General features: G+C 41.6%; 2 protein-coding genes across 3 annotated transcripts in view; one reads left to right on the top strand and one right to left on the bottom strand.

Annotated features, from left to right (window-relative positions):
• LOC311108191 (5'-3' exoribonuclease 2-like) overlaps positions 1 to 12467 on the top strand; it is a 47443-nt gene extending 34976 nt beyond the window's left edge. For both annotated transcript variants that reach the window (XM_084150811.1, XM_084150810.1), the window contains 3 exons: positions 5807 to 5870; positions 11391 to 11523; positions 12120 to 12467. In XM_084150811.1, coding sequence (XP_084006937.1) covers positions 5807 to 5870; positions 11391 to 11523; positions 12120 to 12182 — 260 coding nt within the window. In that variant the 3' untranslated portion in view covers positions 12183 to 12467. The remainder of the gene's footprint in view (positions 1 to 5806; positions 5871 to 11390; positions 11524 to 12119) is intronic.
• Positions 12468 to 14221: 1754 nt separating this feature from the next.
• LOC311108277 (homeobox protein Nkx-2.4-like) lies at positions 14222 to 15441 on the bottom strand (the record flags this gene model as incomplete). Its single annotated transcript, XM_084150899.1, has 2 exons — positions 14222 to 14892; positions 15075 to 15441. 2 exons carry the CDS (start codon positions 15439 to 15441, stop codon positions 14222 to 14224), a joined length of 1038 nt encoding a protein of 345 aa, XP_084007025.1.
• Positions 15442 to 15653: the final 212 nt, after the last annotated feature.

Genomic DNA, 15653 nt, shown 5'->3' with positions numbered 1-15653 from the left:
TCTTCTAAAAAGACAAATAACTATATTATACAATTAAATGGCCCATTGTTCAACAATGGGAAGTTTTGGAATCATGTAACCTGCATCTGGAGGGGGGCATACTCTCTGTTTCCCTGCCCCTCATCAGAGTCTCCTGTTTGGCCTCATGCTCCTCTGACAGCAGGTGTGTGTCCCAAATGGCACCCTATTCACTATATAGTGCATTACTTTTTACCTATATAGTGCCCATAGAGCTCTGGTCAAAAGTAGTGCGCTATACAGGGAATAGGATGCCATTTGGGACGCAGACATAGTTCTCCAATTTGACTTTGATGTGCCAATTTGCAAGTTGATGAATAATCTCATCTGTCTGCTGATAGCTTGTGGGGGAGTCTAGTCTATTCCGGTGGCACTTGATGCAAATAAGCCTTTTGGTTCCTTCAGATTGTGGCAGCCGGTGCCTCCCTTGGCCTCTGCTGTTTATTCCTGATGGTAAACTTGCCAATTAGCAGCGTAGGACCGACTTCATCCTATTTTTCTAAATGAGAGTTATTTTGATTAAGGCAATCAGGGTTAATACTCTGGCCCATCTGTGATTGTGGGCTTGTTTCTTTTCAAATTGTCACTTTACGTGACGGTGGGATTTTTTTATTCATGTCCTTCTAGGCCTCCCGAAGAGATGTAATTATTCCTGTACTTCTGGCGGCTTGATATTAACATTTAGTTGATGTGAATTGTAACTGCTTAATTTCACCAACTACTGTACCTATGACACTTTCCTTGAATAACCACATATAGCCTATGCATTAAGTCAGTAGGAGCAATTTACCTTCAATAATTGTAGAAATGTCTAATTGATGTATTTATTCCCATGCCCATCCATAATAAGAGAATCTAGTGATTTTGGTCAACTCATTTATGTACAGGTTTCATGATTGTGAATTGTTATATTTAACTAGATGAAGAACAACAGTGCCTATAGAAGGTCTACACCCCCTTGACCTTTTCACACATTTTGTTGCGTTACAAAATGTGATTGAAATAGATTTAATTGTACATTTTTGGGTCATTGATATACACAAAATACTAACGTCAAAGGGAATTAATTTTTATTTTATTTTTAATTATAAGTATTCACCCACTTTGTTTAGGCAAGCCTAAATTAGTTCAGAAGTCAAATCTGGCTTAACAAACCACTTAAGTTATATGATCTCAGTCTGTGTGAAATAATGGGAGTTGACATGATTTTTTAAATAACTACCCTTCCTCTTTCCCCATACAAACATCTGTAAGGTTCCCCAGTCAAGTATTGAATTTCAAGCACAGATTCAACTAGGAAGACCAGGGAGCTTTTCGAATGCCTCAAAGAAAGGGCAGTGATGGGTAACGATAACAAATCAGACATTGAATATCTCTAAGCATGGTAATTATGCTGTGGCTGATGGATGTGTTAAACCAGCCAGACAAATCAAAGATGCAGCCGTCCTTCTGAACTGAGTTGCAGGACAGGAAGGAAACGTCTTAGGGATGTCACCATGAGGCCATTGGGGATTTTTTGTAACAGCTACAGAGTTCAATGGCTGTGATGGGAGAAAACTGAGGATGGATCAACAACATTGTAGTGACTCCACGATAATGACCTAAATGATTGAAAATAATACAAATCTACAGAATTAAAATATGGGCAAGGCACTAAAGTAATACTGCAAAAAAAACACTGCAAAGTAATACACTTTTTGGCATAAATGCTAAGCCTTATTTTGGGGGTAAACACAACACATTACTGAGTAAACTGCCTCCTTGTTTTCAAGCATGGTGGTGGGTGCTTCATGGTATGGCTATGCTTGACATCTGCAAAGACAGGAGTTTTTCAGGATGAAATGGGATGGAGCTTAGCACAGGCATAATCCTAGAGGAAAACCTGCTTCAGTCTGCTTTACACTGGGAGAGGAATTCACCTTTCAGCAGGACAATAAATAATAATAATATGCCATTTAGCAGACGCTTTTATCCAAAGCGACTTACAGTCATGCGTGCATACATTTTTTGTGTATGGGTGGTCCCGGGGATCGAACCCACTACCCTGGCGTTACAAGTGCCGTGCTCTACCAGTTGAGCTACAGAGAACCACAACAATAACCTACAACACCAAGCCAAATCTACACTGGAGTTGCTTACCAAGAAGACAGTAAATGTTCCTGAGTGGCCGAGTTACAGCTTTGACTTAAATCTGCTTGAAAATCTATGGCAAGACTTGAAAATTGCTGTCTAACCATGATCCCCATCACCTTGCCAGAGCTTGAAGAATTTTGAAAAGAATAATGGGCAAATATTGTACAATACAGGTGTGCAAAGCTCTTAAATCAAATCATTGTATTTGTCACATGTGCCGAATACAACAGGTGTAGACCTTACAGTGAAATGCTTACTTACAAGCCCTTAACCAACAACGCAGTTTTAAGAAAAATAAGTGTTAAGTAAAAAATGGGTAACTAAAACATTACAAATAATTAAAGAGCAGCAGTAAAATAACAGTAGCGAGGCTATATACAGGGGTACCAGTACAGAGTCAATGTGCCGGGGCACAGGCTAGTCGAGGTAATTGAGGTAATATGTACATGTAGGTAGAGTTAAAGTGACTATGCATAGATAATAAACAGAGAGTGGCAGCAGCGTGAAAGAGGGGGTGGGGTGGGGGGGACAATGCAAATAGTCTGGGTAGCCATTTTATTAGCTGTTCAGGAGTCTTATGGGTTGGGGGTAGAAGCTGTTAAGAAGCCTTTTGGACCTAGACTTGGCACTCCGTTACCGCTTGCCGTACGGTAGCAGAGAGAACAGTATAACTAGGGTGGCTGGAGTCTTTGACAATTTTTGGGCCTTCCTCTGACACTGCCTGGTATAGAGGTCCTGGATGGCAGGAAGCTTGGCCCCAGTGATGTACTGGGCCGTACGCACTACCCTCTGTAGTGCCTTGCGGTCAAAGGCCGAACAGTTGCCATACCAGGCAGTGATGCAACCAGTCAGGATGCGCTCGATGGTGCAGCTGTAGAACTTTTTGAGGATCTGAGGACCCATGCCAATTATTTTCAGTCTCCTTAGGGGGAATAGGTTTTGTCGTGCCCTCTTCACGACTGTCTTGGTGTGTTTGGACCATGATAGTTTGTTGGTGATGTGGACACCAAGGAACTTGAAGCTCTCAACCTGCTCCACTACAGCCCCGTTGATGAGAATGGGGGCGTGCTCGTCCTCTTTTTCCTGTAGTCCACAATCATCTCCTTTGTCTTATGAGACTTTCCCAAGAAGACTCACTGCTGTAATCGCTGCCAAAGGTGTTTCTAACATGTATTGGCTCAGGGATGAATACTTATCTAATCAAGGTATATTAGTGTTCATTTTCATTTAGTCTTTAAAATATAGTAGAATTGTTCTTCCACTCTGACAGTATGTTGTGTAGATCATTGACAAAATATACATTTGAATCCCACTTTGTAACACAATAATGTGTAGAAATTCAAGGGGGGTGTAGACTTTCTATAGGCACTGTATACATGCAGACGTGGCATTATTGGTCCCAACAGCACAATTAGCCAGACTAGTTATTGAGACGAGACTAGAAAACAACTCTAGGACGGTAGTGTGCTCGGAGTTCAAAGACATGCTTTTGTTGCTTTTAACTGTCTCTCTGAGAGGATCCACTAGGTTGTCAGTAATCACCCTGGTCCGGCTGGGGCCTTTGTGTTTGGGTTGGGGGGCTCCTGTGTCCCTCCCGGTGTCCCTGTTTGCTGATTAGTGGTGCTGGCTGCTCTGGGAGACTGGGGGTGGTAATGAGATTGTCAAGTGCTTCTGGACACACTGGCCCCTCTGAGAAAAGCCTTCTGGGAGGATCCCATTTGATTGGATGTGTGGTAGACTAGGGAGGGCTGAAAGCAAAGTTAACTTCCCCTTTGACTGCATCACTACCTCCTGCGGTGATGTGTCAACGTGCTGTCTCTGAAACATGCTGCAGGGTTTTGTTGTGCCTAATGAAAATGGCTGCTGTGTAATGACCCACCGGGGAGACACCGCTGGTCGCCATTAGTCTTCTGACATCCAGTCACATTGTATTAGCAGCAACTTTGTCACACCATTTAAAGTTGCAGTTTCATTGTCTTATCCCATGGAATTCTATTTCCAAACTGAAAGTTCTAGGCCTAGAACTTGACCAACTGTTTTAGCTCTCTTCTTGCATCACTACAGTAATGGAAGAACATTTGTATTGGGGGGGAAATGTGAGTTGGTTTGTAATGGAAGAACATGTGTATTGGGGAAATGTGAGTTGGTTTGGGCTAGTTGTAATCCCTTGGGTTAATACAGTGACTGTATATTGTACCGGGGGACTTTAGGCGTAATCCTTCGTTGTCTTTTGTATCACATGGCCCAGGGCTCTAGAGTTTTCGATCATTGTTAATTAAGGAGATTGACAGGTGTCTAATTGTAATTTCCTCCTTTGAGTGACTGACTGCTGGTCATCAGAGTAGGACAGAAGACACAGCACCTTACAGGAGTATAATTGAGGCCAGAGTGGGTGGTCCTCAATAAGGTTGTGTTGGTCCAGGAGATTATTAACTGTCAAGATTTACAAATCTACAGATCCAACCTAATCACTTTGTCTGGACAAACAGTTATGGATTGTTAGTATGTTTCGATTGTACGTAGTTCTTTTTCTAAGGATAATTTTCAGTCACTTGACAAACATCTGAAAACCTTCTAGTTTGGTCCGTTATGTTGGCTTGTGGTCTGTTTTACTCCACCCCACAAGTCCGACTGAACGACCAGTCCGTATTCTCTCTTGGTCGTCTCAGACCATGTTAAACTCTCTCTACATGTCATAACATTGAGCACTAGATGTTGTACCACCAGGCCAAACGTGTTTAATTCCCATGAGATCCCATCGCCTCTTATCAAACATTTTTTAACACCAGCCTCCAATCCAGGTTTGTAAATGACTGGCTTTTCTTTGCTGAAGTTCTTTTCATCACACCCTTCACACCGCCCCGTACCCTCTCCTCCCGTCTCACCCACTCACCAGGCCTGCCCCTATAAACAAACAAGTCCCAGGCTTGCAGCTGGTCATTGCCTTGGCAACAGCGGATCTAGAAGAAGCGGCTCTCAAAGGGGCTCGCTGCGCTACAACTAGGGGTACTTGAGTCATCCACAATGCTGCCCACTGAATGCTTATTTCATTTTGTTGAAGAAATGCAAATGTAGCATTTTTTTCTCTTTTCCACCCACCTCAAATCTTATTGTGATTAAGTGCTTGAATGGGCTTAATGTTATATTTTTTATCTTTGGGATTGTTTTATCTCTTGGATCAGTTTTAAGATTGAAATAGATGGGTTTGATATTGAGGTTAAGGCTGAAATTAATTGGGTTAATTAACTTGTACAATTTGACATGCTGTCACAGTGTTGTATCCCAAACCTGAGAGTTTCCCTATTGATTGGCAAACATTCCGTGCAACAGCTTTAACTTTCACTCAAAGAAGGTATTGTCTGGGCATGGAATGGATTCCATGAAGTTATAAAAAATACATTTTAAAAATCTCACTTTGTCGATCTAGTATTTTCACTCTACCGAGACATAAATCTCATAGCTGGTTTTATCTATACAATAGGTACCCGTGTGTGTATAGAAATTACACTGATGGCAACTCATCAGAACAAAATTCTTAGGTAGATAGACTTAAAGTATTGCTCTTGAAAAGAGTGTTGCGCTCGTTATGTTAGCTTAGTATTGTGTTAGTTTGTGTGTTAGGGTGTTTTTTTTTAATGTCTCTTGTCACCCACAGATTCCAGGCAGCAGGGTCTTCTAGGGGCATCTACCCCATACAACTATCAGCAGCAATATCCAAGGTGAGTCTACGGCTTTGTCTGCTTTTCATACGTAGGCATGTATTCACAAAGTCTTCCCTCATCCTGTGCCTGCTAAGTTCATTACTGATGCAGTAGAATTTTATATACACTTTACAAACCGATGTTGTAGTATTTCTAAAAGGGTGCTTGCTGCAGCATATTAATTTAACCTTGATAAACATTTTAGTTTTTACTACATGTGAGGTTTAGCATAATATGTGGTTAGTAGAAACTGTTCCAGTGGTTTAGTGGGGTCCACTGAGTCACACTAAATGTACAGGTAGATGACACGTCTTGCTTTATTAGTCGAGGCCACTGGGCTGCACCATGGGTGGGCTTTGAGCTGAATTAAGAATTTGGGAGCGCTAAACAAATGTATCTTGAGGAGGTTTGGCCAACTTAATGAGGCATCACTAATACTGCTCCGGCAGTATCATTTTGGCGCCACAGTGTCCGCACAGACCCGTCATTGATTCTGTCTCCAGACCTCTTGAAGGACTAATCAGCTTCTTTGGCTAAACTTTTCAGGCCTTCCATGTCCATTGTGGCTCTCTGTCACCTTAGGTCACTAGTTATTAGTGGTGAACTGAAAACAGTTTCTTTAACTACTTATACCAGCAGGACTGAAATGAAATGCATAAGGAACCTGTTGGAGGGATTACGGATTCCAGTGCACTGCTAAGTCTGGCATTGGGGAAGAATGTGACATGGTTCAATAATGAGGGATGGGCCCTTCTAGGGCAGTTCCTACTTCTTCCTTCGGCCATTGTAGTGAATAAGATGAGACTTAATATGGTAGCTTGGCTTATGGATGGACACATTACTGAGGCATTATTAATGGAGAGATGGTGTGGACATCATGCAATGTGGTGTCCTCATTTCAGGGATGAGTGCAATTTACGATTCAAGCCACATGTAAATGTCTGGTTTATTTCATACTCTGGCATACTTTTTATATTCTCATACTTTCCATCATGTGAAATGGGTGGCCATTTTTTATTTTTTGTTCTGAATTCAATCTCCAGGTCTATACTAATTAGCAGGGATGTTGCTAGGTCACCACGGTCAATTGAAGGCTGCATCAATATAACTATTTTTATTTATTTTTTCTTCTCTTGATTAGACTCTTTGACATATTTAGACTGAATAATGGGTAGGACTGGAGCAGGGAGGGCCTGAAGCCTAAATTGCCCAGCATGGCTAATGTGTTTGTAGCTGTCAATGAGTATGCTTACATGCACACAAAACGATTGTGGATAGTCAGATTAATATAATAGTTCGACTTAAATGTTTACATGCTTTGCAAGAACAATTTCCCTAATATTGTTTACAAGGACACATCTGAAATCTACGATGAGACTATGATAAATGCAGAAAATCGATTCAATTTTATTTTTGTGAAGCCTATTTGATTCTGAGTTCGGACATATAAAGTTTAAATGAAAATGTAAGTGCATGCTTTCAGTTTTCCGATCTCACTTCTCTCTCCTGCATAAGAGGGAGGCTTGCACTACCGGTCCCCGCACATGCGCAAATCAAATACACTGCTGGAACTCTGTTTTTAAGGCGTTTACATGTCCTAATTGGAAAGATTGCTCAGAAACCAGGCGTTTTAATCGGCATATGCTTACTTCGATGATGATTTAAGATAAGCAGAGTAAGGCATTTACAGTTGAAGTCGGAAGTTTACATACACTTTAGACAAATACATTTAAACTCTGTTTTTCACAATTCCTGCCATTTAATCCTAGTACAAATTCCCTGTCTTAGGTCAGTTAGGATCACCACTTTATTTTAAGAATGTGAAATGTCAGAATAATAGCAGAGAGAATGATTTATTTCAGCTTTTATTTCTTTCATCACATTCCCAGTGGGTCAGAAGTTTACATACACTCAATTAGTATTTGGGAGCATTGCCTTTAAATTGTTTAACTTGGGTCAAAGGTTTCGGGTAGCCTTCCACAAGCTTCCCACAATAAGTTGGGTGAATTTTGGCCCATTCCTCCGCTGGTGTAACTGAGTCAGGTTTGTAGGCCTCCTTGCTCGCACTCGCTTTTTCAGTTCTGCACACAAATGTTCTATAGGATTGAGGTCAGGGCTTTGTGATGGCCACTCCAATACCTTGACTTTGTTGTCCTTAAGCCATTTTGCCACAACTTTGGAAGTATGCTTGGGGTCATTGTCCATTTGGAAGACCCATTTGCGACCAAGCTTTAACTTCCTGACTGATGTCTTGAGATGTTACTTCAATATATCCACATAATTTTCCTTCCTCATGATGCCATGTATTTGGTGAAGTGCACCAGTCCTTCCTGCAGCAAAGCACCCCCACAGCATGATGCTGCCACCCCTGTGCTTCACGGTTGGAATGGTGTTCTTCGGCTTGCAAGCCTTCCCCTTTTTCCTCCAAACATAACAATGGTTAGTATGGCCAAACAGTTATATTTTTGTTTCATCAGACCAGAGGACATTTCTCCAAAAAGTACGATCTTTGTCCCCATGTGCAGTTGCAAACCGTAGTCTGGCTTTTTTATGGCGGTTTTGGAGCAGTGGCTTCTTCCTTGCTGAGCGGCCTTTCAGTTTATGTCGATATAGGACTCGTTTTACTGTGGATATACAGTGGGGGGAAAAACGTATTTAGTCAGCCACCAATTGTGCAAGTTCTCCCACTTAAAAAGATGAGAGGCCTGTAATTTTCATCATAGGTACACGTCAACTATGACAGACAAATTGAGGGAAAAAAATCCAGAAAATCACATTGTAGGATTTTTTTATGAATTTATTTGCAAATTATGGTGGAAAATAAGTATTTGTTCACCTACAAACAAGCAAGATTTCTGGCTCTCACAGACCTGTAACTTCTTCTTTGAGGCTCCTCTGTCCTCCACTCGTTACCTGTATTAATGGCACCTGTTTGAACTTGTTATCAGTATAAAAGACACCTGTCCACAACCTCAAACAGTCACACTCCAAACTCCACTATGGCCAAGACCAAAGAGCTGTCAAAGGACACCAGAAACAAAATTGTAGACCTGTACCAGGCTGGGAAGACTGAATCTGCAATAGGTAAGCAGCTTGGTTTGAAGAAATCAACTGTGGGAGCAATTATTAGGAAATGGAAGACATACAAGACCACTGATAATCTCCCTCGATCTGGGGCTCCACGCAAGATCTCACCCCGTGGGGTCAAAATGATCACAATAACAAAATACCCAGAATCACACGTGGGGACCTAGTGAATGACCTGCAGAGAGCTGGGACCAAAGTAACAAAGCCTACCATCAGTAACACACTACGCCGCCAGGGACTCAAATCCTGCAGTGCCAGACGTGTCCCCCTGCTTAAGCCAGTACATGACCAGGCCCGTCTGAAGTTTGCTAGAGTGCATTTGGATGATCCAGAAGAGGATTGGGAGAATGTCATATGGTCAGATGAAACCAAAATAGAACTTTTTGGTAAAAACTCAACTCGTCGTGTTTGGAGGACAAAGAATGCTGAGTTGCATCCAAAGAACACCATACCTATTGTGAAGCATGGGGGTGGAAACATCATGCTTTGGGGCTGTTTTTCTGCAAAGGGACCAGGACGACTGATCCGTGTAAAGGAAAGAATGAATGAGGCCATGTATCGTGAGATTTTGAGTGAAAACCTCCTTCCATCAGCAAGGGCATTGAAGATGAAACGTGTCTGGGTCTTTCAGCATGACAATGATCCCAAACACACCGCCCGGGCAACGAAGGAGTGGCTTCGTAAGAAGCATTTCAAGGTCCTGGAGTGGCCTAGCCAGTCTCCAGATCTCAACCCCATAGAAAATCTTTGGAGGGAGTTGAAAGTCCGTGTTGCCCAGCGACAGCCCCAAAACATCACTGCTGTAGAGGAGATCTGCATGGAGGAATGGGCCAAAATACCAGCAACAGTGTGTGAAAACCTTGTGAAGACTTACAGAAAACGTTTGACATGTGTCATTGCCAACAAAGGGTATATAACAAAGTATTGAGAAACTTTTGTTATTGACCAAATACTTATTTTCCACCATAATTTGCAAATAAATTCATTAGAAATCCTACAATGTGATTTTCTGGAAAAAAAAATTCTCATTTTGTCTGTCATAGTTGACATGTACCTATGATGAAAATTACAGGCCTCTCATCTTTTTAAGTGGGAGAACTTGCACAATTGGTGGCTGACTAAATACGTTTTTCCCCCACTGTAGATACTTTTGTACCTGTTTCCTCCAGCATCTTCACAAGGTCCTTTTGCTGTTGTTCTGGGATGGATTTGCACTTTTCGCACCAAAGTACGTTCATCTCTAGGAGACAGAACGCGTCTCCTTCCTGAGCGGTATGAAGGCTGCGTGGTCCCATGGTGTTTATACTTGCGTACTATTGTTTGTACAGATAAACGTGGTACGTTCAGGTGTTTGGAAATTGCTCCCAAGGATGAACCAGACTTGTGGAGGTCTACAAAAAAAATTCTGAGGTCTTGGCTGATTTCATTTGATTTTCCCATGATGTCAAGCAAAGAGGCACTGAGTTTGAAGGTAGGCCTTGAAATACATCCACAGGTACACCTCCAATTGACTCAAATGATGTCAATTAGCCTAGCAGAAGCTTCTAAAGCCATGACATCATTTTCTGGAATTTTAAAGCTGTTTAAAGGCACATTCAACTTCTGACCCACTGGAATTGTGATACAGTGAATTATAAGTGAAATAATATGTCTGTAAACAATTGTTGGAAAAATGACTTGTCATGCACAAAGTAGATGTCCTAACCAACTTGTCAAAACCATAGTTTGTTAACAATAAATGTGTGGAGTGGTTGAAAAAATAGTTTTAATGACGCCAACCTAAGTGTATGTAAACTTCCGACTTCAACTGTACATGACTGCCATACTCAGCCTGTTGCCATAATCTGTTTAATATTGAATTATTGCTGTGCATGTTAAAGTACTGAAAGGTGCATACAGATGTCGGAATTCAGATATGAATCGGCGCAATCTACTTTTTCGGTTTGCTGGCGTCTTGGAGCTGTACAGGGCAGCAGGTAGCCTAGCAGTTAAGAACGTTGGGCCAGTAACCGAAAGGTCGCTGGTTCGAATCCATGAGCCGGCTAGGTGAAAAATCTCTGTGCCCTTGAGCAAGGCACTTAACCCTAATTGCTCCTGTAAGTCACTCTGAATAAATGTAAACTGTGCTAATGCCGATACGAAAAAAAGTATAATGGAGAGCAATGTGTTATACGGCGAACTATGACATTTTTTGGGGGGAATTATATTCTAATATGATGACTTGGTTATGGCTTCATTGGCTAGCTGTTTTAAGTTCTGGTTTGTTTCTAATTTACTTTCTGATAACATCTCATTTATTGCAAGTTAGTGGTGATTTAGTTTAGTCATCTTCTACAACATGGCAGTTAAGAGTTGATTTGTGATGTAGACCCTACAGTCCAGAAATATACAAATGAAATAAGTAATTAAAGTCAAAAACAACAATTCATGTTTATGTTTGTACCCACACAGGCAGCAGTATGGTGGTGGGCATGGCTGGGACCGGTCGACGCAGAGAGGAGGCCACGGAGGGGGGCAGGGCCAGGGGGGCTACCACCAGCAGCGTGGTCAGGACGACCGCAGAGGAGACCGTGGAGGACAACCGGTAACTACATTATTCAGCTGACTTAATTTAGGACTAACATATGACATCAACAATGAGGAAGATGTGACCTCAACGTCAATGTTCATTTGATCATGGAATAAAGCCTGCGCGAAAGAGACTCTGCCTGTTTTTGAGTGCACCAACCCCTGTTTATCATGAATTAGGCCTTTTTGAAAATTTTCCTGTATATTAACTATTATTGATGTCAACAATCTCCACCTTACAAGGAGCACGCCTCCAGAACATTAGGAGCACGCCTCCAGAACATTAGGAGCACGCCTCCAAAACATTATGAGCACGCCTCCAGAACATTAGGAGCACATCTTACCTATACTATGCACATGTTTGTTTGCTGATGTTTGTTTATGGCTTTAAGTCATAGCACATTGTATATAATGATTGTGATCAATTATTTTGCATGTGTATGATATATGGCATGGAGACAGAGGGTAACTACTAATTCAGCCTCTCAAAATATACATTAGAAGACTAGTATGAAGCGCACTGTTGAAATGTCTGCCGTCTTTGATCTTCATACTCAAATTTCAGGTGCTGCAAATCTGACTGGTTTGGCTCTTGTTTTCTGTGTTTTACAGGGATACAACTCTGGACGGAATTACCACTTGCCACCCCCAGAAAGAAAATACAATTGGAGTTAAATTCAGACCTAGTATGGCAGAAGGGAAATGTTGTTTTTTTCGCTATACTTGTCTTTTTCAGGCTGTGTACTTGTAAGATGTTTTTACTTTTTAATTCTACCTAAAATGTTCTTATGTAATGAATTTTTAAGAATACCTGTAAAACTTGTGTAATACAAGTCAGTCAAGACAATTGTCATTGTTAGTTTGTTTGGAAAGATTTGCTCCATATTTCACATAATATTTCACAGCATACAAGTTACTCTATTTTCTGAAATAAAACCAAATTCAGCTTTTTGCATCACATCTACATCTTTGGTTTTTAGAATGACATTTCTGCTGATGTCTGGAACTGTTTGTAAACTCAAAATGCCTAAATCATTTAGGAGTTAATTACACTTTTTAGATGGATTTATTTTGTTTTTTTGTCAACATAATTATTTAGTCATTAATGTAGATCTGCAAACTCAACAGCAGTTGTATCAGGCCTTTGTTTTTGAGGCGTAACGTCATTATCCGATATCATCCTATTTTATCTCCTATCTTGTTTTATTAAATCGCCATGGTCCATTTTCATAGGTAGATGAATGGCTGAACGGTATTTTAGGGGGCAGGTAGCACAATCAACTTTTTCGTTTTGTTGGTGTCTTGGCGCTGAAACTGGGATCATGCCGTACATGGCGGCAGGTAGCCTAGTGTTAGAGCGTTGGGCCAGTAACCGAAAGGTCGCTTGTTTGAATCCCCGAGCTGACAAGGTGAAAAATCTGTTGATAGTCCTTGAGCAAGGCAGTTAATCCTAATCACTCCAGGGTCGCCATTGATCATGGCAAACCGTGGCCTTCACCCACTGTCTGAAGATGTCTCGGGGAGTTGGGATATGCAAAAATCACATTTCCAATTTACACATGCAATAATATACACTTGTGCATGTGTGAAATAGGACCCACCAAAATTATTTTAATAATAATGTCTCAATTATGTGCCAATTCCTTTTATTTAATTTAGGTCATATTATCAAGTAGGCTAATTTAGCCTATCACATTAATTTGCATTTTTGCTAGCCTGTATTTCAAAATCACGAAGAACCCAGGAATAACAAAGAAATTATTTATTGGAAATGACAATCAGAAACAATTGGTGCAGTTACAGTTGGGCAATTTTAACCTTTCAGCACCTGATAATAGACCTTATATTTCTTGCCCAATCAGTAGCGTAACTGGTCCAATTAAATCTCCTGTAAACAGTCTTGCATTTTAGGACTTTATTATGATGCATGGACTAGGTCCTTAAATGTTATTCTCCACTTCACCAGGCTGGCTTGTAATGGCAGAAAATATTGGAATTTACATTTATTTAATCTGTTTTCTTTCAATAATTGGGTGATGGTAATAAGAAATAAACAAATTATAACATTGCTATAATGTAAAGTACAATATCATTGGAATATTTTCATTACATTAGACCTGTTTTGAAATCATTGTGCTATACCTGTGAAATTTGATGCATTCCAGTCAATGTGCCTCATAATTATTCCATCAACATGAATAAGCAGTAATGCTTACATGCCAAGCGATGTATTGTTAAAGTTTTAACAGGAATGTGATTTGTATATATTTACGCTATGCAGCAGCAATCACATTTTGTAATTTACGAAAACAATTATTGAACAAATATTTTGTTTAAAAACAAAAATCATAGTCACATGAAATATTTGTTAGCAATATACAGTTAAGGTTCATTAATCGAAATATTACAATACTTCGGACTGATACCCTCATGTGTCCTTAAAGAATTGAATCCCAACAAATATAACTTCACTCTCTTTTACACCCGAATAATACCGTCACCCAGTGCTTGGGAGTCTCATTTTTTATCAAATACTCTTGATCAAAAGTATACACGCACGGTCGACTGTTTCTTAATAGGTGCACCATGCACCTCCAAAATGTCAAGAAATTCTGGTGCTTCTGTTATACTCGATGTCACCAACGACCACTGTCCTTCTGGCTTAAAATCCTCTTGATGTTATCTCCCGAATTTAAAATGTAAATGTCTTCCTTCTACCAAGTTCTGCCATAAAGCAGGTTTGAACTGATCATGTTATTGGTGTACTCGAGGAGAGCCGCTTCTGTCTGAGCCATGTTAATCTGGCTGTGTAGAATAGGGGGACTGGGGGACATTTCCTCCAGTTCTTCAGCAGTGGTTAACGGATGATGCACCAGCTGATTCTGATGGTGATTGACCACCGCACTTCCCGAAGCTGTCATCGCCCCACTAGAGATGTTCTGCTGCTGCACCTGCTGATGCCCAGACGTCGGTGTGCTGGATCCGTTCTGATGGGGCTTGCCATCCTTCACGAGAACCGGGACTGCCACCCGCCTCGGTGACTGTTGCTGTGGGCACACGTTGCCATTCTCCTGTTGAATCTGCTGTGTGGCTTTGTCCTTCGCCTGGCGTTTCATTTTGTACCGGTGGTTCTGGAACCAAATCTTGACCTGGGTCGGTGACAGGTGGATCATGCTCGCCAGGTGTTCCCTCTCGGGTGCTGACAGGTATTTCTGCTGCTTAAAGCGCCTCTCCAGCTCGTACACCTGGGCTTGAGAGAACAGCACCCGTCGTTTTCTCCTGGGCGCAGAGTGTAGGGTCACCATTGATTTGGTTGCGTCCATCCCTGCCAAGGACCCCATCCCGGTCATGTTCATCCCAGTGGAAGCCCCCATGAATCTAGAAACTTTGCAATAGCGCACAGATACAGGCTGTTAAATAAATTCATATTAGATACAGGCTAAGTTAAGTGTTGTGCATCATGCACCATTACAATGTGTAGTTTGCATTCATTTTACATTCTTATTGAAAACGAATTGTCTTTGGCATTTATTTTTAAAGAAACAAGACTAAGCTTTTTCAACTTACTTGTTGGATAGCGGGGTTCAGGGTTTGCGCTATACCATGCAGTTGCTGCTGCGCCGTTCCTCATGGTGTCTTGGTACGACGGGAGGTCTCCCATATTACCGATGCTGCCGTTGCAGTATCCACCCATGGCGCTGGAAAATTGGGAGACGCTGTGTGGCATGTGATAAGCGCTCGCCACCCCGGTGTTATGGCCCATGGAGTGCTGCTGCAGTCCGGGTTGAGACACCGGAGTCTGTCGATATGCGCCCAGTGGAGACGCGAGGTTCCCTGTACTGTCCATTCCTCCAAACTTTCTGTAGGTCTCCTCGATCGGGCTTAAAATATCTGTCACTGAGAAAGGAGTTGAGTGCTTTGGGCTCAAGGACATGGTTTAGCCCGCAGGTGAATATGGCTGAATTCGGAACAAGTCCGACTGTTGTGCTGTTCACAGGACACCTACGTAAGAGAGTACTTGTGGGTCCGTCTGAGATATCCAATTGATCGCCTTGGAGAAGGGAAGCCTTGGACGCTCTTATCTTGTTTACTCTAGCCAGGCGCCAGGTTTACAACAAACACGAGGGGCGGAGCAACGAGCCTAAC

This window comes from Coregonus lavaretus (assembly GCF_964263955.1).
Source record: "Coregonus lavaretus genome assembly, chromosome: 33".
In the NCBI taxonomy this organism is placed as follows: domain Eukaryota; kingdom Metazoa; phylum Chordata; class Actinopteri; order Salmoniformes; family Salmonidae; genus Coregonus; species Coregonus lavaretus.
This window is presented reverse-complemented; position numbering and strand designations above follow the sequence as displayed.